The following is a 25,587-nucleotide window of genomic DNA, read 5'->3' as shown; positions in this document are numbered from 1 at the left end:
TAGTTTTCGTTTGTATTATTATTATTATTATTATATATATTATACACAAAACTTTCACTTCTAATAATTATTCAAAGTTATATTTACATTTTTACCTTATAATAATATAATTTGTAGTAACAATAATTATCAATTATTCCATAACAGATATGATTGTCTCAACTGTGATTAATAATTAAATAATATAAATAATAAATGCACCATTTTATGTAAATCATTGAAACACAAATCTGTAGTGTACATACATAAGCTTCAGTCGTCTGTCCTTATTGTATATAAATACTTTGTCAGTAAGATAAAAGGCCCAATTATTAACACTTTATTTTATTTTATTATTTACTAAACTTCATTCAAATCTTCTAAAAATTGATAGTATATTGTGTGACAAGGGATGAAACAAGACGATTTCAGACTAGAGTGAAGTTGACTGACATCACCCGCAGTCTGAAATCGTGTTTCATTCTGAATCACACACTATATTTTTCATGATTACCTCCATCGGAACTTTAAGATTCAGTGTCAGCAGCCAGTAAGAAACGAGTTAATATCAAGCCGATGATGCAAAGAACTGTTAGAGAATGAGAAATATGTGATTTACAGTCACTTATTAGACAGTAAATAAGACAAAAATATTATTTTCCCTCATTTTTTAGTAATTTTATTTGATTAATTAAAACTGTCACTTAAAAAATGAATTGAGTAAACTGAGGTGACAAGCAGACGAATGAGAATAATAATGCTGCAAATGACCCAGACAGCATTAAAGTTGGAATGACTGCTTTACTTTGTCTTTTTGAAGGCGTCCTCAAGAAGTCTTACAATGACTTCTTAAAGTTGTAATTTTTCAGAACTCTTAATTAAGAGTTCTTGAAGACTCCATAAATAAGACGTCAGTTTTTTGACGTCGAAATGTATTCTTTTTTAAACTTCTTTATGAAGTCAAAATTAGGAGCTCCTTAAAGACGTCATGGTAAATTCATACTGAAGTCTTATTTGCGAAGTCAGAAAAAATAACTCTTTGAGAACTCTTTTTAAAGACGTCTTACTGAGTTCGCTAGGTGGCTCATTCGACATCTTGAGAACTTCTTAAAGACCTCTTTAAGATGTTGATGAGGCGTCCAAATCATAAATAGGAACTCATTCAGAACTCATCAAGACGTCATTTTGCTATCTGGGGAACATTAAGCATAACTAACACCGGGCAGAAATAATTGTGTTTCTTCTCAAGGGAAGAAACACGCATGTTTCTGCCCGCTGTATGAAGGTATTCGTGAATTACGAATTCGCTAGTAGTTGTTTGCAGCATCGGCTTAAAATTATCTTGTTTCGACTGACTGTAGAGACGCTGAAACTTTAAGTTTCAATGCTGTTATCATGAAAAAATATTATTATAAAGTCTTTGGTACAAGAACACGTACAGATAAAATAATACATATATAGTATGTCAATACGTTTGAGTGGTCGTATAAAATGCTCTATATTTATTATAAAATAAATTTAATAATATTACAAACAATTGATTTAATTAGTAGAAGCATAAAATAAAAGAATACGTTTAAAAATGTATCTATGATTAATCATTAATACTAAATATAATAAATTAATGATTATCTTATGTAATTATCAGTGTCAATAATTGGGGCTTTTACTTTGTATAAAATTAAAAAAAAATATATGTCTCAGATATGATACAAACTATAGTTCTAATTTAAATATACACATATGTATTGCAATGATATATTTGAAACACATATTTTTTTTTTCTTTCGTAAATTAATTATAAATATAATCTCCTTTCGCTTAACAGATAATAAAATTTACAATTTTTACATATGACGTGTTAACAAAAATACAAATATTTAGGAAGCAACTTCCCTACTATACAATATATCGCTTCACTAATTCCAAAAAGACATATTTTTATACGTCCTTTTGGCTTTAAATTTAGTGACTAAAGTCAAAAGGAGGGCATATAAACATATAAGTTCTTTTGGAATTAGTGACGTGATATATATTAGGGTGATTCTATATGGCTTAAAAATGACCTATTTGGCGAGAAAAAAATTCTTCTGGGAGGAAAATTTCTTAGCTCAATTTTAAAAGGTCAGTGGCCATTTGAATTTTCCCATTTAAATGACACGCGTAAAAATTTTGAACCACTTGAGATAAAAATTCTATTTTATCATGTTTTTTTAGGACAGTCAATTCTCTGAGAAAAATTTTTTTGAGTGGTATTTTTATGCCTAATAATTTTTGTACTCACAGGTCGTGAAAATCTGAAATACATTTTTATACAAAAAGGTGCAATTTTATACTAAATCCACAAAGTAGTTAAAATTTTAACTCTTTTATCAACATTTTTCGAAGACAGAATTTTACTAAAAAAATAATAAAATCATTTTTAAGCCATAACTTCCATAGGTTGGTGTTTCGAATCACTCTAATATACATATTCTTATTATGACTAGTATAATACACTGTAAAAAATTTGCGGAGTGAACGCGAATTAAGTCCAGAGTGAATGCGTAGTGCATGACTATTTTGCACATCTCAATTGCGAAGCAATGAGATGTTCTGCTACCGCTTACTCGGTCCAGCTGATTTACTCACGTAAAAATCATATTCACACTTATTCAAATATTTTATACTAGAAGAAAATTCGTATCATTTAAAAGATTTATTAATGAATGAAATATCACAATTTTGAGTCACTTTTTAAAAAAATAATTATTGAAAAAAACAAAATGTAAAAAAACCTGTGATATCCGTCAGTATGTACGGATGTTGGTAAGCACAATAACTTCCTATACGAAAAAAATATATGTCCGGGCCAATCTGCATATAAACGACTTTTATAAAAATATATGTCTCATATATGCAGATTGGCCCGGATATATCCGGATATATATTTTTTTCGTATGGGTTACAAAATACACAACCGATTGATCTATTTTATTTTTTATTACACTTGAATTCTTATGGAGAATAACCCTTTTGAAAATCACTATCCAAATTCTTTTGGTTTCATTATAATTAATAAAAACGAAACTGGCAATTCATGAAAAAATTTATCTGCCATTTTTTTTCCTCATCAATATTATCAAGAGAATAAGGAAAATTTTGTTCCCGCCATATCTATATGATGAAATTAGTTAATGTTATTGAAATTGGTATCATTAGATAGGTCTTGACTTAATCATAGTTTAAACTCTTTTTAATTGCCAAGTATTGAGATAAATATTTATCTATATCATTCGAATTACATTTAAATTACGCAAGAAAAAAGACAATCGTATTTATTCTTTTTAAATACATTAATATTTTAATTATTCTGTCACTAAATATGACTGAATGTCACTGGATATATAGCTATATTATTTATATAGCGTTACTTATTCCAAAATGACAGATTTTTATACTCCCTTTTGGTTTTAGGAAGCTTCTCAAAGCCAAAAAAGTGAACATAGAAAAAAAAAGGATTCATTGACACAAAAAATCTTTACTCGCCTAAAGAAAATTTTAACTTACCCCAATAAATTTTTTGCATTGTGAATTGAAAACAAAAATTTATTTAGAACTAGAAAAAATTACTTGGTGCAAGGAATTATTTCTTGACAAAAAAAATCTTTTCTCGCCCCAAGACAATTTTTATATTTAATTGATAATGCATAAAATTTCTTGGTGCAAATTAAATTTTTTTGCGGCAAAAAATCATTTTTTTTGCGTATTTTATAAATTTAGTAGTGATATTTGGGCAGTCACGTAGTGACTGCAGGTTGCTCGTTATTATTAATGTGCACGTTTTGAGTTTCCAACTTTCCCCTCGGAGTGACATTCACTTCGAAGGGAAGTTTAATTTAATTTTGAAACTCCGAATCAGAGTGAATGCAGATTGAAATAATAAACTTCAGATCATTCCGCTGAAAAGACAAACTCTCTATTTACTCCGTAAGCGAAGTGACTATTTTAAAAACTCCGTAACTCTGAGTGACGGAGTGAACTCAGATTTAAATAAAATCCATATCCACCCCCGGATTTTTTACAGTGTATTGTCTTTTTCATTTAACAGTCTTTAAATATATAAATAATCTAAAGTAACAATAATAACAACTTTGGCAGCTCAGAGAAAGAGAGATAGAGATAGAAAGAGATAGAGAATATTCAACAAAAATTTGATTATGTCCTTTCCCAAGCACTTGAAGCATCACTCCTTCTCTGATGCTCATTATCATCACTGTTATTGTTATTATTATTATTGTTATTAATATTATTATTTGTTACATCTATATGTGCATCAAAATTATCACTGAGTTTACTAAATCTTCGTGTCCAAGGACCGTATTTAACGCCATGTCGGCCAACAGCACCAGCATCTCTCAGTACATTTAGTAAATCATCTTCATCTTCCTTACCCTTCACCCCTTTTTCGTACTTAGCTTCTTGAGCTAACAATCTTTCACGAGACAATTGTGTCGTTACAGCACTTGGTGTCTCTGGTATAATATAGCTCATAACACCCGTCAATGAAAACACCTTTTTTATAATTAAATTCAAGTAAATATTGTCATGTTTGCTAGTATTAGTAAATAATTATACTTACAAAATGCTCGAAGACAACAACAAATGCAAGTCGTGCGGCAAATACATGCCAATATTGTGGACTAAGACCATATGGATCTGTCTTATGATCTGGACCATTTCTGTATCCTCGGTATTGGCATTTAAGAGGCGGTGATTTTATTGAAGGATTTATCATATCTTCACGAAAGTCTGAGGTATTAAATTCCGATAATGAACTGTCAATGTAACCAACAAGATCATTTGTTGGTGAGTAAACAAATGCATAAACACTTCTTGGAATAAAATCTGATGTGTAAGCAATAACGAAAGCATTTGAAACAACTGCCGCGTATGTTAAACCTTTGAGAATTCCATACCAAGCACCGATATCTTCGACCCTTTCAGCAAGAGGTCTTCGAGCTTCTTTGACCATTTTATAAGCATCTAATCTTATTTCTCCGATATTATTTAGTAAGGCGAATAATGGTGCCAATGGAAAAGCCGCAACAAATAGTGTTACAAAGCCATACTGAATAACTGTTACCAGTACAAATATTTTGTTATATTTCTTTGTTATATTAAAAATAGAAAAATTTGAATATATATTTAAGGATATTCTCAGACAATACCCCCCCCCCCCATTTAAAAAAAATGTTTAATGACCTTGAACTGTTATAAACGTAATAAAATTTTATGACTTAATTAAAAATTAATGTAGAATATAAAGCTGAGATATAGAATTTAAAAAAAATTATTTACAGTTGATATCAATTAAGAGTGAACGAAATTTGGTAAGAAAATTTTAGCCTACAGAATTTGAAAATTCGAAGTATAAAATTGAGATGTAAATATCACTGAAATGTATTTAACAAATCTCCTTCAACTCCTGATTAATAACAACTGTAAGCAATTTTTTTAAAAATCTATATCTCAGCGAAATGGTCTTTTTTGCAATTAATGTTTTAATTTTTTTCTAATTAATTGATAACATTTTGATATGCCTGACAGTTAAGTCATTGAAAATTTTAAAAAAGTGATTGGGCGGGGGCGGGGGGGCACAGTCTGAGAAAAAAGTTAAAACATCAATTTAAAAAAAGACAACACAGTTATAATTTTGCCGAGATATAGATTTAAAAAAAATACTTACAACTGTTATCAATTAGAAGTTAAAGGAAACTTAGTAAATAAATTCCAGTAAAATCTTAATGTCAATTTTATAATTCGAATTTTCAAATTTCGTAGGCTGAAATTTCTTTACCAAATTTCGTTTAACTTCTAATTGATAGCCATTGTAAGCAATTCTTAAAAATCTACATCTCAGCGAAATTGTAACTGTGTTGTCTTTTTTTCAATTGATGCTTTAACTTTTTTTCAATTAATTACCCGAGAAAAAATGCTTAGATATGATCATATCTGTTCATGTATGATCCTATATGATCATGCATGTCGTCATGTATGTTCATGCATGACCATACCTGTTCATGAATGATTATATATGAGCTGATATATGAGGTCATGTATGATCATGTATGGTCATATCTGCACTCGAATAGGAGAAAAATGTTCAGACATTATCCTGCATGATCATGCATGATCATGTATGAGCAGGTATGATCATGCAGGGCCATTTTTTGGATCTGATCAGATCTGAGTATTCATACATGATTATATCTGAGCATTTTTTCCCGGGTAATAAAAATTAAATGCGGTCATTTAAATTCAAAGTCATTGAACATTTTTAAAAAGTGGGGTGACACTGTCTGAGAATGCCCTTAAAAGTAACTTACTCATTTCAAGATATTCGTCGAATAGTGCCAATTTTCCAGGATCCTGAAGCTGATAATCTTGTTCCCAAGATGTATATGGCCTTTCGTGATCCTTCGTTCTAGCAACGTGAGTTCGTTTACGCCACCAATTAACCAATTTAGGTGATAATATTTCCATAAAATTGTTAAACAATTGTTTTCCAATCATTATTATTGCTAATTGAATACACAACTCAGAAAGACAGCCAGCCGGATCACAAACATCCGTTTTAATACGGAAAAATGCCGAAGAACGTGCATCTGCATCGCCTGGATGGACGTAAAATCTTCCCTATTGATAAATAAATATTATTTTTATTTATTTATAACAAAAAAAAGTTTAATAATAAAGAAAATTACCTTGAAGAAAGCAATGTAGATAAGTGATGAATAAAAGTTAACAAATTCAAATATAAATATTTTGAAAGTAAAACTGTCCTCATACTCGGTTTGGGTTCTTGGATTTTCCATATTAACCATCCATTTAGCTAAACGTTGATAAACTCGGGTTAAAAGCATAATCATTATCAAGTTAAGAACTGCAGCAGTTGTTGATGAAAAAATTTTAGCATGTTTACTGATAAATGAATCACCCCCGCCATAAAATACCGCAACTAATGACACTCGATAAATTATTGTACCAAGAACAGCACCGAGAACCACGCAAATCTGAAATTTATCCATTAATAATAAAGCAGTCATCATCTATCATGCTTAAGTAAGATATCTTCTCAATATTGTTTAAATTATTGATTGTAATTTTGCGCGGGAGACTTAAAAAATATTTTTTACGGTAAAATTGAACAAATATCGCTCCAGAAATTTGCGCCAGAGTATGGCAAGAATTCTTAAGGTTCTTTCTTATATTTTTTTATGTTACAACGTAAAGGGTAAAGCGATTTCAGAGGTTCTCATTTTGAATTACAAGCCTAGCACTTTTTTAAATTCCAGTTTTATGGATAAAGGTCTTGAGAACTTCTTGAGTACTAACAGGAAAAAGGAATTTTTTGACGCAAACAATTTTTACTCGCCTCAAGAAATTTTTGTCCTCAATTCATAATGTTAAATATTTCTTGCGCCAAGAAATCCTTTTTTTTCGGTGTGTAAGGTACCCACGGGTAATAAGGCCTGTCGGGTAATAAGGCCTAAGTGACAGAAATGATATTTAAAATAATTGCCTCTGCTAAAGGCTACTCTAGTAGAAGGGTCTTGCATAGAGATGTTACGACAAGTTTATAGAGTCCCGATACCACGTTTCCTGTCTTCTGTATGTCATCATCCGTCATATGCTGTCGTAGCGTGGAAGAAATTATAAAAAACAATTTAGTCTTCTGACTCTTAAAAAGTATTGTTGCTAAATTTAAGTGATGATTTATCTCTAATACCAATTTTATTGAGTATAATTAAACTATTCCAGTTTGTTTAACCCGTATGCCTTATTACCCTATCGTAGTAAAATAAGGCCTATTCGTATGGTTTTTGTAAAAGTTTAATTTTTTGTTTGTTTGTGGTATAAATTACCGTTACTTCATTATATTTTATGGCTAATATATTGAAATAAAGATTAATGATACATTTCGATAATTAAATGCAATATTTTCGATTCTATTCAAAATCTCCCTTAACTAGGCCTTATTACCCACCGGTACCTTACATTCCAGTGCTTTGTGAAAAAACAGAGAAGAGTAAATTTATAGAAACTTGAAAAATAGACGGTGGTGGTTGTTTAGGGTCATCCAGTTCATAAGGTACCAGATACAGTACTTTATGTACCGTTAAGGTATCGGTTTTTTAAGAACTTGGGTTCAAATCCAACTCGAAATCGATCGAACGATCATGCCTTATTCAATTCTGTATTGAATTACCTTTAAATTGGAACTGTTTTTTTTAAATTTTTATTTAAAGTCTAAATTATAACTGAATTTACTATCGTGAATAATGAGTAGAACACGCAACTGAAATTAGCTATTTCGTTACTTCGATTAGGACGTACTAATTATGCTCGTATCTATTTTTAAGCGATTGTTAATCAATATTTTGTGCAACATTTACTGCATTATACACTATACCAGACTTTGAAAAGTATTGCTAAATTTTTTGTACAAGATAACTGTTAAAGTCTATTAGAATTCTGCGTAAAAAACTTTAAACTATTATTCTTGAACAAGATTTAATTTTTTTTGCTTCAAGTATTCGGTAAAATACTCTGCTCAAGCACGTTGCATAATATCATTGCTATTATTAGGGTGTAGATTTAATGATGAAATAATTATTTTTATTACCATAAAAAATACAAGCGATCCAGTAACCATATTTTTCCAGACTCGAGATAAAAGAGGCATATAAGGTTCACGTTCTCGGGTAACTGGATTTATTCTGAACGTTTTAACGGTTGTTTCAAATTCAGGCCTTGGATCTTCATCACCATCGGCATTTTGCAAATCCCATTCCCAAACAATAACTGCCTGCCGACGTTTCCAAAGCTCGAGAAAACTCGTTGCTGTATAAAAAATAAATTTATAATAATGTTTATATTAATTATAAATATTTGTGTAGAAAAAAAATAATTTCTATAATAAATATATGTAATAATAATAATAATTACCCCAAAATGACATAAATATAGCGAAGAAAACAGTAGAAGGATTATCGAATAGATACGTAAGTTTAGAGAATTTACAAGAGTCGCCTAATCTTCGATAGGCACAAGCTCTATCACATAACGGACATAATGTTATATTTCCAGCTATATTAGGATCACATATTTCGTTGCTAGGTACATTATCAGGTCCCTGCATACTTAGAAGTCCATAAATAAAACAAAGTAATCCGACAATTGCTGGTAAATATAGAGCACGTGTATAAAAACCCAGCCAGGCGAAGTATAGTGCGACTTTTTCGCCAAAATATCGTCGAATAAGCCACAAAGGTTGCTTCTTATACCTGTTATATTATTATAATTATAATATTTACTTATTTGTTTTTGACATTTAAAATAATTTTTATTCGACTATTGAATTGTTTAGTGAGATAATTGTCTGCCTTGAACTTGTTTGATATTTCTTAACGCGTCGATGGATATATTGATTCCACGTGTTCATAATTCGCAAAGCATTATTTTATATGTCAAAATATATTATAGATAAGTTGTAAATAATTTAAAATCACTACACTGTAAAAAAAATCGGGGTAAGTCGAGGTGGTGTAGGTGTTAAAATTTTCGGTGTTAAATTTCAACATCGAAAGCGGTGTTAAAATAACACCGCCGTCGGAGTAAATATTATTTACCGGTGTTTAAATATTTTTCGGTGTTAAAAATCGAGTCTGTGTGCAAACGAAATTGTCAAAAGTAAAGAATTTAGTTATCAAATTGTTAATTTATTATCTTTGAAACATGATTTATGTTATTAAAAACATCAGGGCTACGACCTGTGCTGCCAGATCGTGCGATATTTTTACCCCTTCCCGAGCTGAAATAGCAGCTACGATGAGAATAATTATTTTTACTGATTTTCATTAAAAACTGACATTTTTTGTGTTTTATAAGCTTTCCAAAATTAATACTCTGAACGGACGCAGTTTACACCGGTATTACTCCGCCTTTACACCGATTAAATACCGGTAAAGTCGATTTTTAGACCGTAAAACATATTTTAAACATAGTTGACGTACGAAAACGTAAATAAAACTTGCGTAATCGTGAATCGTAGATATACAACCTTTCAAAACTTGCAATAAAACAATTAAACTATGTTGGAAACATTTCATTGCCAAAAGACATGTCTAGCAGCTGGAAGACAAGAAATAAAAATTCTTAGCAGCTGTAGAAAAATATTTTGGGCCTTGCAGGAGATAACTCTACTGATGCTTAGTTTCTCGAGCTTTTTTGGGTCTTACAGACTACCTACACTGTAAAAAGAGCGGTGTTAAAAATGGACTCGTTTTAACTCCGCCCGGTGTTACAATGAAATTACACCGGTGTAGGAGGAGTAATACACCGGTGTTAAAAATACCGGTGTTAAAGCGGGGTAACCGGTGTAAAAGCGGAGTGAAACCGGTGTAAAAGCGGGGTAACCGGTGTAAAAACGGAGTAATACCGGTGTAAAAGCGGGGTAAATTGCGTCCGCTTGGAGTATTAACTTTAAAGATTATAAAACACAAAAAATGTCAGTTCTTTATGAAAATTAATAAAAAATATCATTTATTAACAAGTACAGTGATCGAGTAAGTAAAAATATTCACAAAGTAAAATATTTTAACACTGGTAAAGAATATCTACACCAGCGGCGGCGTTATTTTAACACCGGTCTAGAATATTTACACCGGTGGCGGTGTTATTTTCACACCGCTTTCGGGGGTAAATTTAACACCGAAAATTTTAACACCTACACCGCTTGGACTTACCCCGGTGATTTTTTACAGTGTAGAAGCTTATAGACAAAAATGTTTCCGATATAGTTTAATTGTTCTGCTGCCAGTCTTGAAAGGTTGTGTCTTCAATTTACGATTACGCAAGTGTTATTTACGTTTTCAACGCCTTGTACGTTTAATCTACGATTTAAATTTCGATTCGAGTGACTTCAGGCATTTAAATTCAAAGTTTCAATGCAGGTAAATTTTGATAAACCTACTGTATGGCACGGGATAAATCACGAGTTCAAACTTCATCTGATACCAGTCCTAGTCTGAAATCGTCTTTTTTCATCCCTTGTCATATACTATTGTACTATTTGTTTTTAATTATTAATAACATAAAATTAAATTATATGTATATATTAGACTGGGCCAAAAAAATCGACTATTTTTTTTTTTTAACGATACTGTGGAAATATTATTTGGGATGACAAAAAAAATTATCGTGAAAATTTGAGCCCTTAATTTTGATATTAAGAGGTGTATCATCGCAATTTTCGATTTTTTTTAAATGAGCGGGTTTTTGTCTCATAACTCTCAATCCATCGAGATAAACGAAATCGACTCGGATACATTTTTTTAAGGAAATTTGATGCTCTACAAAAAAGGTCTGATTGAAATTTTTCGTCAGATGAACCGTTTCCTTATAATCGTGCTTTGAACGTTGGTATGATTTTAAAATTTGATTGTTCAACTTTGGAATTTTGTGATTCATGTAAAAATAAGTTTCCGGAAAAAGACAATGAATATTCTTGAAGAAAATTGAATGCTCTACAAAAAAAGTCTCTTAACAATTTTCGCTAAATTCACTCCTTCAAAAGTTATTCAAGGTTGAAGATATGTAAAACGACTTCAATAATCTTGAATAACTTTTGAAGGAGTGAATTTAGCGAAAATTGTTAAGAGACTTTTTTCGTAGAGCATTCAATTTCCTTCAAGAACATTCATTATCTTTTTCTGGAAACTTAGTTTTACATGAATTACAAAATTCCAAAGTTGAACAATCAAATTTTGAAATCATACCAATGTTCAAAGCATGATTATAAGGAAACGGTTCATCTGACGAAAAATTTCAATCAGATCTTTTTTGTAGAGCATTAAATTTCCTTCAAAAAATGTATATGAGTCGATTTCGTTTATCTCGATGGTTTGAGAGTTATGAGACAAAAACCCGCTCATTAAAAAAAAATAAAAAATTGCGATGATACACCTCTTAATATCAAAATTAAGGGCTCAAATTTTCACAATAATTTTTTTTTGTCATCCCAAATAATATTTCCACAGTATCGTTAAAAAAAAAAAATAGTCGATTTTTTTGGCCCAGTCTAGTATATATATAATCTTACCATTGGGAGGGTCTGGCCCAAATAAGATACAGAAGATGACGATCAAGAGGTACACCGTCAGGTCCAGGACTATCGTAAGGTCCTTCGTGAAGACAAAAACAATCCAAATAAGTTCCATCAGCAATTATCCTTTTTATACCGGCTTTTTCGTGTACGTCATCGTATCTCGTCCGAGACAATATTTGCATTACTATTAAAGATCTTTGCGCTGGTGTATATGATGATTCTCGATCTTTCACTAGAAATCTTATATTTTTTATAATTTATTTAAGTTAATTTAAAACTTAATTATTAACAATAAATCAATGAAAGTTAAAGCTAAAAATAAGACGTAGTAATTGTGTCTTATATACGAGCTTGTTAGTCTCATATAGAGTTATAATTTAATAATCCGAGGTGAATTGATCGAGTAAAACATAATTATTTTAGATACATATATATTGAGAGGGCGTAAAGGTCAATGTGAAAACACTTGTGAGGTACTCAGCATTTATTGAGTGGACAGAAAAAAAAAAAATAAAATTAATGATTTATTTTTTTCCATACCTTTCTTCACGTGAATCCGAATCTTGACCAGTATAAAAACTTGGCTCCTCTGGATAAAGTTTAGTATCCCATGAGTGAATTCTTTTAAATAAATTCAAACAATTTCCCATTTTTTCCCAAAACTTTTTTTTACTTTTTTTACCATCGTCACCCTTAAAAAAAAATTAATTTCTTTGAATTGAGAAACAATTTATTGATCTAGTAAATTTTTTTTTCTTTTTTAACGAATTTTTTTTTTCACAGTAAAAAAATTTGCGAAGTAAATGCGGATTAAATCTGAAGTGAATACGGAGTAATTGTGGAACGGATGACTGTTTATTTATTTAATAAAACTCCCTCTCGGAGTGAAATTTACTCCGAAGGGAAGTTCAATTTAATATTAAAAATCCGAATCGGAGTAAATGTGAATTGAAATAAAATCCAGACCACTCCGAAATCCCTCCGCTGAAAAGACAAACTCCCTACACTAAAAAAAAAAACATTTGTCCCAAATAAATCAATTTATTTGTGGCTTTTTTTGAATATTTCTTAATGACAAATAAATATATTTGGTACAACTAAATATGGCAGTTGATTCAAACAATTTTATAATTTGACTGTAATATATTATTTATTTGTGGTAAGTAAATGATATATTTGTGGTAAAGATATTAAATTTGTGACGAATAACGGGAAATTTGGCGATACTTGAACACATGGCCCAATTAACCTTTATTTGCAGCAATTGGATCATTTCTTTACCCCAAATTAATCACTTATTTCACTCAATTAAATTGCTCAATTATATTATTACTTTCTCACAATTAAGTATTTATTTGGCCATATCCAAATATACGATATCTTTGGCTCAAATAAATCTTAGTCGGCTAAAATAAATCTTTTTTTCAGTGTATTCACTCCATTTGCGGAGTGATTTAAAAAAAAAACTCCGAAGCTCCAAATGAATTTGGATTTAAATAAAATCCGTAATCACTCCCGATTTTTTACAGTGCAGTATATGGTGCTATTAAAATAATTATCATCATAAATTACCCATGCTTTTACTGAAATAGTAATTAATCTTTTTGTGATAAGTTTTAGATTCATGACCTCAGCATATTGAATTTTAATTTTCCACGGAATATGAAGTTTAAGAAAAAATGTTTTTCCATCAAATGAATTTTCTTTAGGTTCTAATTCCATTTGTAAACCTTCTTTTAATAAATTTTCCTGAAAAACTCGACGTTGTTCTCGTTTCCTCGCTTCTATTTCTGTGATTACACCCTCAGTTTCTTCCTGATATACCAATACCATATCAATACGCCTTCGGCCATCCCTGTGAGCAGAAACGTATTTCCGTATAATTGAGTCAGTTTACACAACTACGTCATTGTTTTATTTATATATAATATATATATATCTATAATCAGATATATTCATATGTGGGTTTTAACACTGATATACACTACTTACAATGTTATATCATACGTGTAAAGTCAATAATCATATTGCGATTAATATTTAAAAGACTACATGCAACATATTCCTGTTTTTTTTTTAGATTACCTTCATTATTATGTCCTTGTTTTTATTATTCGTTGAGAATGAATAACTTTACCTACGTCTATAACTCTATATTGTAACAATATCATACGTCATATATATTTTATCTATACATATACATTGTTTTTATTGTTATATGATTACATAAAGTAAGTTTGAAACAAATCGTATTTGTTTAGTTTTCTTTTTTTTTTGCCGTTATATTTAAATGTTCTTTAAAAAGATTTCATTGTCGTCTATTTAAACATGTACTATCAAGAATCATAATTATATTATAGTTGTTATAAAAATAAACATTATCAGGGTGAGTGAACGTTAAATTATTTGATGACACGCAAAAAATGTTAATTATTTATTAATGTGGTACTAATACACTGTAAAAAAAGCGGTGTTTAAAGTCGATTCAATTTAATACCGCGCGGTGTCAAAATTAAATAGCACTGGTGTAGGTGGTGTTAAAATACCGATGGTAAATCGGTGTAAAAAAACATTCCACGTATAAAAATTAGAAAAAAAATGTGTTCCATACAAAATAATAAAAAAATTTAATGAATATTATCTGGAGGAAATTTCAATTTTGCTGTGTACTTATTTGAATAATTATTTAGGGGAGAGGGGGCAGAGTGGGCCCCTTAAGGAAAATAATTATAATATCATTAATTTTTTTTACGCATTTACTTCTTTTTAGACCCTGGATACTTATTTTTACTTCATTATGCTGCGTCCATTAAAATTGAAAAATCGAAAATTAGGGGCAAAGTGGGCCCTCCAAAAATTTTCGGATTTGATATCTTTCATTCTTTACACGTATGATATTTGCAAATAACTATAAAACAATTGTATTTTAATAATTTAAAAGTCATTTTAATAGTCTGCTGCGATATAACTTTAAAACGTAATTTTATTATCTTTCACTTTCTTAATAAATTATATTTAATGAACAATTTTGGTGGTCTATTTTAGCCCTCATTATATAAAAAATTTCGATAAGCTTATTATCCGTCCGAATTTATTAGCGTATAGAAAATTTTGAGAGGCCCACTTTGCCCCCTCCTCCCCTATGTTATACGTAATTTATTTAAAAAAATACAAAATTTCAGGCCCACCATTTCAATCACCAATAATTTAATTAATTAATAAAAACATTTTAATAGTAGTGATAGAGTAAGTAAAAATATTCACACAGTAAAATATTTTCAACACCGAACAATATTTTAACACAGGAAAATTGTTTTAATACCGGTAAAGAATATTTACACTGGCGGCGGTGTTATTTTAACACAGCTTTCAGTGTTGAAATTTAACACCGAAAATTTTAACACCTACACCGCCTGGACTTACACCAGTTTTTTTTTACAATGTATGAATTCGTGATATTTTAACAGGGATCAGATATTTTTGGCTGAGTTTTTTTCGCAAACATAATCTCTAATTACAAAATACAGACTGTATATCGATACACTGCTGTCTAATCTAGCAAAGTGCGCTTCAATTATTTAATCATCTTCGGTTGTTTAAGAGAAAAACTCGGCCAAAGTTTTCATTTACTGCACAAGTGCAACAAAGATATTCGTTCGTGGACTAGTGTAACCGAGAGATAAGTGCGAACCCCTGTCAAGGAAACACTTGGTTTTATTTACAAAAAAATTTTAATTTGTTGACTAATTTATAATCTTTCTGACAATAAATTGAGAAGAACTTAATAACTTACCGGAAAAAAAGAGTTTCTGGATCGGGTTCATTGTCATTGGATCCTCCAGCGGCGCCGTTTTGTAAATTTGAATGTTTTGCTGCTTGCTCGTCATCAAATGGACCATCTTCGAGAGTCGGTGTAACGGCTAATGAGTTTACTTCGGACATTGCTGGTGTTAATTTTGGTCCTGTAATTTTATTAATAAAATCGTCAATCAAATAATCGTGTAAAAAAATAGAAAATAAAAACTAGTCATTTTTTATTAATGGTTTCTCTTGAACTAATTGAAGTGTTTTGACGCCATCAGCAGAATTTGTTCGGTTAATATTTTATAAGTATTTCAAATTAATCAGTGATTTCTTCAGTCAATTAAATGAATACAAAAAAGTTCAATTTTTAGTTATTCTTAATTTCATTGGAATTAAATTTTGAAAAAATTTTTTGATCAGTAGTTAAAGATGTTTATTAACTCTTTTCGCCACGGTGGTCAACAAACTAGCCACCTCATACCTTGAAACTTAGACAGAATATTTTTTCTACTGTAGCCCTAACTGTTTAATAAATATGTTATAGTTTGTAGAGTTGTGTATATGGAAGGGTGGGTGTGAGAATTACAACACTATTTCTGTCAAAAAGCTGGTACTGGACTACAATGACTAACCACGAACCCCACCATGTGCAATCTTTTGTCTTCATTACTTATAAATCTATGTTACAATCCATCGCTTAAAGCGTTATTTCGCCTATTACTCTTCTTTTAATCCTTATGTAAATTGTTAATGGACATTGCTGATTGTCGTTAAATAAATAAATAAATAAATTATAAAAATAAAAAAAAATTATCTCTTCTCAGGTTGCCACGATCGTCATTCCAAGAGTTAAAACTTGAATTTATTTTAATTCCAAAATGAATCAATTCAGTAATTTATACTAAGAGAAAATAATGATTTTACTAAAAAATATTTATTTATTAAAGAAGTTAATTTTTGATAATTATCAAAAATATATATTTTTGTTTGTTTATCATTAACATTAATTACTGTTATAATTTTATTTTTATACTGTATACTTTTGAAAAATGATGTGTTACTTATTGATGACCTTGAGGGAGCTTTCCCTGGTGGAAATTTTTCGGACTTTTCTCAGAAAAAGTCTTTAGAACTTTGAAAAAATCTTTAGAACTTTAGAACTGAGTTTTTCAGAGAAAATTCCGAAAAATTTTCATCAGGGTTAGCTCTAGGGTCAAATAAATATGTTTATCTATCTATTCTTGTCTTAACTCATCAACATGTTAAAAAAATTAATGCACTGTAACAAATCGGGAGTAAACTCGGAGTCATTACGGACTTTATTTAAATTTAAATTCACTCCGTCACTAGGAGTTGCGAAATAGGATAAAAAATCACTTCGCATACGGAGTAAATAAGGATTTTATTTAAATTGCATTCACACCAATTCGGAGTGTTAATATTAAAATAAACTTCCCTTCGGGTGAATTTCACTCCAAGGGAATTAAATAAACAAAGTCATCCACTTCGCATTCACTCCGGGTTTAATTCGCGTTTACTCCGCAAATTTTTTACAGAGTACTTAATTAATTTCTATTAATATACAAAAGAAAAAACAAGATTTTTTAATGATCCTGAAGTTAGCAGACAATTAAAAATTTTCTGATTTTTTTTTTCATCAGATAAATTACAAAAAAAAAAATTTTTAAATATGCACATGTAGAAAATTTTAAAAACTACAAGTGCAATTTTATTATATAATTTTTTTTTTTTATTCATAATTTTAAATCTATTCCAAAAATTATTAGACGTCGGCTTAGTTCAGTATCATGATTTTTTAAAAAATTTTATTGCTTGAATTAAAAAATTTTTTTAAAAGTTCCTTTAAGAAATTAATTAATTTAAAAAGTATCGTATAACTAGATATTGTTTACACACATCACGTACACTTTGACATAATTTCAAAAAAAGTCAAATTTAATTTCTCAGATCGAAATATCCACCGCTTGAAAGTGATTTTTAACAGTCGGATTAAAACCATGTCAGCAACTTTATTTGCGGTAAAAAATTTATTATTTTGATGTCGAGAAATAAAAAAAAATTTTTTTAATTCAAATTAATAAAAACTACACTTCTATATATTTTTTTTTATTTCATTGATTTATTTTTTACATTAATGTTTTTATTAGCATCCCCGATCTCCATGGTTCTATTCAAGTTCACAAGACCGACTAAACTTGTATCGAACCAAATATAATTTCTGACACACTGACATTTATAGATAGTTATTATTATATAATAATAATATATAGAAGTGGACATATAACTCTCAAATAAGTAATATCAGCTAAAGTTGGAAGTAATCGATTACTACAAAATCTATATTTATAAATTCCGGAAAAGATGTAATTTTAAAAATATCTTTTTTCTTTTATTAATTTTTTAATCAATAAATATTTAAAAATTACTGGACGTATCTTTTAGTATTAAACCGTCGATTAAATTGAAACTGATTGATCTATTCATAAATAAAAAATAAAAGCAAGCAAGTAAGGTGGAAAAAAAAAATAATTTAGGGAGGAAATAGTAGCAATAAAGTAAAAGATCGCGTGACAGTTATCCATTACTGGAATTATGTGCAAAAAATGATGTCACAATAATGATATACAGATAGAAAAGAATATTAATAATGTGTGTGTACTACACATAAATATACACAACAAGATATAACTTTTTATTGTCACTAAATAAAAATGCTGACCGCTTGTTTTTATAACAGCACGTGGTTTAATGAAATTTTTCCGCTTTATCACGATTAGAAAAAAAAAATATCTAATCTTTTTAAAATTTTCAATTTTTTAAAATTTTTTTACGGAATATTAAATATTTTCGTACAATTAACGTGACAAAATATTTATATAAATAAAATTTTTAGTAAAAAATAAAAAACTCACCAAAAGCATCACGAACAGTGAGGTCAGAAGACATCGGATAGACAGCAGCTGCAGAGGCTCTTTTACTTCTCGGACTGGTAACTTTTATATCAACATTTATTCTGTGATCTTCATTTTTCTCGGGCTTGTAAAAAATATTTCTTCCTCTGAAAGAACACTTTTCTCCATCACCATCGTCTGTTATAACTGTTGTGTCAGCTTCCGGCATCGTTATATTTTTCAAATGCTTAAGAATACTTTCACTTATTGACGAGTGTCTTCGAAATACCGGTGAGTTTTGCGGCGTTGAGGTGAGAGATACGTCCGGAGTACCAATCGAACGAACAAGATCACTGAGCTGTGATTTCGACGGACTCGGTTCACCAATTTGAGCTGCCAATGAGTTGTTACGACTTGGTCTGCGACTATGAGTGTCCTGGAAAAAAATAAAATTACATTAATAATTTTTTTTGACAGGTAAAAGACCCTGAGTTCCCTGATTGGGTACTGGGTCTCTTACTTTACTTGAAGAAAAAATAAAAAAATAAAATTTAAAATACCAGAGTTTCGTCTTGGAGGATGACGTTGTCAGCCATCGGATTGGCAACCTCCGGAAACGTAAAAGTAGTTGACGAGTTGCATGTGAGGTAGCTCGGACTGCACCCAGCAAGATCACTGAGTGGAGGCGGAAATGGTAGGAGAGCTTTACTTGCCACGACAAGCTGCATTTGTCGGACGTTGTCCTCCCTACTCACTACATCGTTCTCGTCATCCAAGCCCTCGTCCTCGTCGCGGGTATTAATCGACATCGATCAATGATATTTAAACAGAATAAAAAAAATAATAATAAACTAATGGTAAATGTCTGTACGGTTCTGTTTCCTCGATTAGATTATTAATACTGAGATCGATATGTATGACCGCTGGGAAAACTGTTTTCCACGGCCTTGGCACCACTGACTTTAATGCTATTACTGTTATTACACTTTATTATTTTTTCTAAAATATTTATTCTCAATTTAATCATTTTTTTTTTTTTTTATTTAATTTATAACAATAAATTTGCTTAATTAATCACTGGCAGTTTTTCACACCGGTAACATAAAAAATAAAATGAGATCTAAAGCAGTAAAGAAGAGCAAATAATTATTTTATTGACACTAAATTTTTACCTTGAACTCAATGATAAAAAATTAAACATAATTAATATTCGTATTTTAGCGTTATCGTAAATCACTTGAAGTCAATTTAATTTAAAGTAAAGAATAAAAAATTTTATAATTAAATTTTATTTTTAAACTCACGAGATACTTTCGTATTTTATTTATAATGATTAAAAATAACAAATCGATATTGAAGATAGTGGGTGGATAGATAAATTAACGGGTAAAGACATTTTTATAGCAAATGAAATACCAATTGACGTTATTTAGAAACGGTATAAACTAAACGGCAAGTAAACCGACGACTAACTATAACGCACCAAGCAAACTATTAGCAAGAAGACATAAGTCAACGGGGGTTGTCCCGGTTGTTCATGCGTCCACGTGCGTTCTCGTCGATATTTAACGACTAGACTACTGGTTGGACTGGCCCTTGCAAACACTACTAGTGATTCGATTCATTACTTCCACATACGAGCATATACTGCCTACAATAGAATAGACAATAACTTCAACATACAATACAGCTCTGTGCTTGTTAGCCGGGTAGACTGGGGACACTGGGACACGCGACTGATCGTGACCCGTCCATGGAATTCTGCATTACCCTGCTTTCAATTATTAAATTATTTTATTTTATTTATCACTTTTTTTACCCACACAGAAAAAAAAAATTTCTTGGCACAAAAAATTTTTTGCATTAGAATTAAAATTAAAAAATCGGTCTATCAGTTGACCCTGCGGGCCAGCTCCAAAACTTCCCGCTGTTTTACTTTTGTATGTCGTTCTTTTCGAAAAAAACGGTTTTTACCATTTTTTATCCAACGATATCTCTCAAACGAATTGACCGATTAAGACGGTTGAGGTGGCAATCGACGTGTTTTATCACGTTCTAAAGCTGATCAAATTTCTAAACTAATTTATCGAGTCGTTTTTGAGAAATTTCAAAAAAACTAAAAAAAAAATTTTTTTTTTAATTCTTTCGACAACGGTTTCTTTTGAACGAATGAAGCGATTTTGATGGTTGAGGTGGCATTCGACGCAGCTTATAAAGTTTCAGAGTCCAGTTGATTTTGGAATCAATCCATCGAGCACATTACAAGCTATCAAAAAAAACATTTTTGAAAAAATTTTATTTTTGGAATATCTCTGAACGAGCCCTACCGATCAAGCTCAATTTTTTACAGTTTGTAGGAATTAATAAGCCGCGTCGAATGTCACCTTGGAGATCAAAATCGGTTGATCCGTTCAAAAGTTATAGAATATTTACATATGTACGTACATACATACATACATACACTCGGACATCATCTTGAAATTAGTCAGAATAGCTTCCCAGAACCTCAAAACGTCAAGATCTCTTAGAAATTCGATTTTCGAAAATCGTACCGAAATTATTAACTTCTCGAATTTTTGAAAATTTCCAATTTTCTTAGCGGGAAGTTAAAAATTTCTTGAGGCGAGTAAAAATTTTTATTTTCATATCATGGTGCAAAATATTTCTTGCATCGAGAAATCCTTTTTTTCTGTGCAGTAGTGTTATTAATTTGCTCTGTGGCTGTACTCCAAAATTTGGAATACCTATACAGAAAAAAAAAATTCTCGACTGAAAGTAAATTTTTTGGGTTCAAGAAAATTTCTTTAAAAACTCAAATTTCCTCGGAAAAAGTAAAAATCTCTGACCAAGACAAATTCTCTTGACTTAAGAAAATCTTGACTTCTTTCTTAAAATTAATCAGTGAAATTTCACTGACTTAAAGTTCACTGATTGAACCAATAAAATTTCACTGATTCATTTTAAGAGAGATGATTCCCAAAAACGTTTTCCAAAATATTTTTTTGACTCGAGACAACTTTTTTTTCTGTGATAAGAATAAAGGATATTTGATGAAATTGCTATGGTTACATGAATGGAAACATAATAAAAATGTTCATTAGCTATCTTATTTTTAATATCAAGATTATTAATTTATTAATAAACTAGTTAATGTATGAGTTTCAACGCGAATATGAATAATAAATAGTTTTTTATTTTTCTATGTTCTGTTCATTAATTTGCGTGATTCCACTGCAACAACACTGACAATGATAAATTGTAGTTTTAAAGATGATTTAAGTACTGAGAGCTTACAATTTCATTAGACTCGATATGTCTACAATTACATTCATGAATTTAAACTTGATGTCGGAGATGCTATTGATCTTAATAACTAATTAGTTATTAAGAATTGTTAAATGTAATTACGTTATTAACATTTGTTGTTCTCCGACAAAGAATAATATAATTACTCAGATTATAACTGTCAGATAGAGTAACGGTGCTAGAGATAAATATATTCATATATATGTTGTGTACACTAATGAAATAGAAAATAAAGTCATTCTGTTATACAGGCCCAACAATTTATTATTTTGTAACCTGTGAAACGTGTAATAGATTATTCACCCTGATCGACTTGACTGCTTTTATTTGAGATTGTTAAATATATATATATATATATATATATATATATATATATATATATATATATATATATATATATAATGCACAAAAGGATTTGTTGACGCAAGCAATATTTCCTCGAAGAAGTAGAAATGGCTCAGGCTGCACTTACTGAGCCATTGTCATGGCTGGGATTTAATAATCCCTGTAAATATTGGGAAAAAAGTAATCGTCATTGGAGCGGGAATCATCGGATTACTTTGGGCCTGCGTTTTGCATATAAATGGTCTGAGGAAGACTGTTACCGTTGCTGAGCGGCAAATAAAAAGACAACAAATGTTTGAAAAACTTAGTAAGCATTAGTAAAAATTTTTAAAATTTAGATTCTTTCCTAACATTATATCATATATATCAATACTTAGATCTGGGCTACCATGTTAACGATTTGGAGGGTTTGAAAAATGAAAATTTCGATCTGGCAATCGACTGCAGTGGCTCCGCAGCTGCTATGGAAGCTATCGTACCACTTCTGCGTCGCGGTGGATGTCTTTGTGTTTTCGGAGTAGCGAATCCTAATGCAACGATGTCTATCAATCCATTCAAAGTTTGTAAAATTATTATTTGATTAATATATAGGTAATTTATATTGAACAAATAAATAATAAAGGAACTACTTTGCGAGTTTTTGACTTGAGTTACGAGTTTTTCGACTATAACTACTGCTGCTTTTACCGTAGTGTGCTTAACATAACTCACTATAGTGTTAAGAGATAGTACTCATTGCTTTGAGAAAAGTAAACATTTCAGTTGTCAGAGTAATCTTTATAGTTCTCTGTGTAATCGGAAAAATTGAAATACTACTGCCCAGATAGCAAAATGACGTCTTGATGAGTTCTGAATGAATTCCTATTTATGATTTGGACGTCTCATCAACATCTTAAAGAAGTCTTTAAGAAGTCCTCAAGATGTCGAATGAGCCACCTAGTGAACTCAGTGAGAGTCTTTAAAAAGAGTTCTTTTGTCTGACTTCGCAAATAAGACTTCAGTATGAATTTACCATGACGTCTTTAAGGAGCTCCTAATTTTGATTTCAAATAGAAGTTTAAAAAAAAATAAATTTAGACGTCACAAGACTGACGTCTTATTTAAGAAGTCTTCAAGAACTCTTAAGATTTCTTAAAAATGGCGCCTTTAAGAAGTCATTATAAGACTTCTTGAGGACGCCTTCAAAAAGACCAAGTAAAGCAGTCATTCTGACTTGAATGCTGTCTGGGTGGTTACTATGCAGCACACGAATCAGTCGTGTTTCAATTTTTCGTGAATGTTTATTCTATTGCACAATAAGTTAATGACCCCTTGACATGGCCAAAAAATGATTATTTACCTATCTCAGCCTTATCGTTTTTATTTATTCAATAAAAACGATAAAATATAAAAAAATAAATATTGAATGGTTTAAAAAAATGTTTATAATAGCAATTAATAATACTTGTATTATTATTATTAGTAGTAATAATATTATATGATTATTATCAATATTGAAAATATAAAATTTATAGAAATTTGTGGCGTTAGCATAATTTAATATTTAATACATTATAATTTTTTTCAGATAAACTATAAGTTTATCTCATCTAATACAGTTATGATTATAATTTTATTACATTTCTCGAAATTATTCTGAAAAATGTGTTTATCGATTACGTCAATTTTTTGCTATAAGATTAAAAAAAAGGCCATTCGGCATCCGAAATGGAAGTAGATTTCTTACGATAATTGTTCCACTTTTAATAAGTATATATATATATATATATATATAATTTAATAATCACCCATCAAAAATTTTCAAAGATATAAACAACCCTGATTAAACAACTTAATTCGACCGAATTAAAAATTTTAATTCTGTTATATTCTGTCGAATTCTGCAAAACAGAATTAAACTGAATTGAAAATTTGAATTTGAATTAAACAGAATAAAACCGATTTAAAAATTTCAAATTCGTTTTAATTCAGTTTAATTCGGATTCAGAACCAGAGATTGGAGAATTATTTTAGAATTAATCAGAATTAAACCGAATAGAATTGTTTACATTCGTTTTAATTTAGACAAATTCTGGTTTTCCTGCCGAATTAGACAGCATTCATTTTTAAGTTAGGTATCGAATTAACAGAATTTATCTGAATTAAATAGAATTAAAAATTTAATTCTGTTTAATTCCATCGAATCCAGTTGTTTGATCAGGGAATGGCATTATCACCACAACACATGAGTCAATTATGTGACTTTGAACCTTACTAAAAATGGAACAATTATCGTAAAACACAAAATAAATAAAGGAAAATATAGCTTTTTCTACTAAAAACTAAAAATTTTTTAAATTATTATCTCAATTTTTGCCTACAAGTTTTTGAAACTATAAGTAACTGAAAAATTTTTTTCGATACTATTCCAGTTCCTGTTTAAAGTTTTAAAAACTCTGTATTGTTCTTCTATAGAAGATTCTCAAACGACAAAATATTTGGCTTTCAATACTAATCTAGAGTTCTTTTGACTTTAAATCATGTGTTCTGAATTTTTCAGCGAAAATAAGATTTTTAAAGTCATTCTTAATTTCAAAAGAATATTTTCAGTCCTATAAGATAAATATTTTCTCCCCTATCCAAAAATTCCCATAGAATCTACTCAACTGCGACAAAAACCGCATAGAATCCAGTGCAGTCTATAGGATTCTATGCGGTTTTTGTCGCAGTTGAGTGGATTCTATGGGAATTTTTGAATAGGGTCAAGGGCTGTATATTTGTATTTTATTTCAAACATTCAAACAAAATTTTTTCCCACTGGTTTTGCGTACTCAAATAATTTATATTTTTCATCAGTTTGAAATAATAATCAACCGGTTATCGGATGCGCCATAACAAGCAGAAAGTAAATTTTAAATCGATATATTAAAGAACTTCAAAAACAATATGTAGCAATAAAAAAAAACGCTTAAACTTTTTTAGTCACTCATTTGACTAAACTGCTGCATGGTTTACAAAAGTACATGTGACATGTGAGTGTGCATAATATTGAGTGTGTGTTTAGGGCTTGATAGTAGTAGTGGCAACCGGTGGCGTCATAACTACTCGATG

The 25,587-nt window shown here is 30.0% G+C and overlaps 1 protein-coding gene across 1 annotated transcript; it reads right to left on the bottom strand.

The window, feature by feature from the left end:
- On the bottom strand, positions 1-19,966 carry LOC130663430 (anoctamin-4). The gene is made up of 12 exons (XM_057462653.1): positions 19,407-19,966; positions 18,868-19,282; positions 15,924-16,092; positions 13,703-13,985; positions 12,671-12,822; positions 12,125-12,370; positions 8,971-9,308; positions 8,648-8,865; positions 6,726-7,034; positions 6,348-6,657; positions 4,601-5,097; positions 1-4,533 (listed from the first exon to the last, which is right to left on the bottom strand). Exons 1-12 carry the CDS (start codon positions 19,653-19,655, stop codon positions 4,177-4,179), a joined length of 3,543 nt encoding a protein of 1,180 aa, XP_057318636.1. The 5' UTR covers positions 19,656-19,966; the 3' UTR covers positions 1-4,176.
- Between the last annotated feature and the right edge of the window lie 5,621 nt (positions 19,967-25,587).

Source organism: Microplitis mediator, chromosome 2 (genome assembly GCF_029852145.1).
Source record: "Microplitis mediator isolate UGA2020A chromosome 2, iyMicMedi2.1, whole genome shotgun sequence".
NCBI classification, from domain to species: Eukaryota; Metazoa; Arthropoda; class Insecta; order Hymenoptera; family Braconidae; genus Microplitis; species Microplitis mediator.
The sequence above is the reverse complement of the archived record's forward strand: the minus strand, read 5'-3'. Positions and strand labels throughout refer to the sequence as shown.

Excerpts from the sequence above, each read along its gene's own strand:
- LOC130663430 (XM_057462653.1), bottom strand. The coding sequence starts at position 19,655 with ATGTCGATTAATACCCGCGACGAGGACGAGGGCTTGGATGACGAGAAC. Across the intron at positions 9,309-12,124 it reads TGGGCCAGACCCTCCCAATG|GTATAAGAAGCAACCTTTGT; the intron begins GTAAGATTATAT and ends ATAATATAACAG. Across the intron at positions 8,866-8,970 it reads TATATTTATGTCATTTTGGG|CAACGAGTTTTCTCGAGCTT; the intron begins GTAATTATTATT and ends TTTTTTATACAG.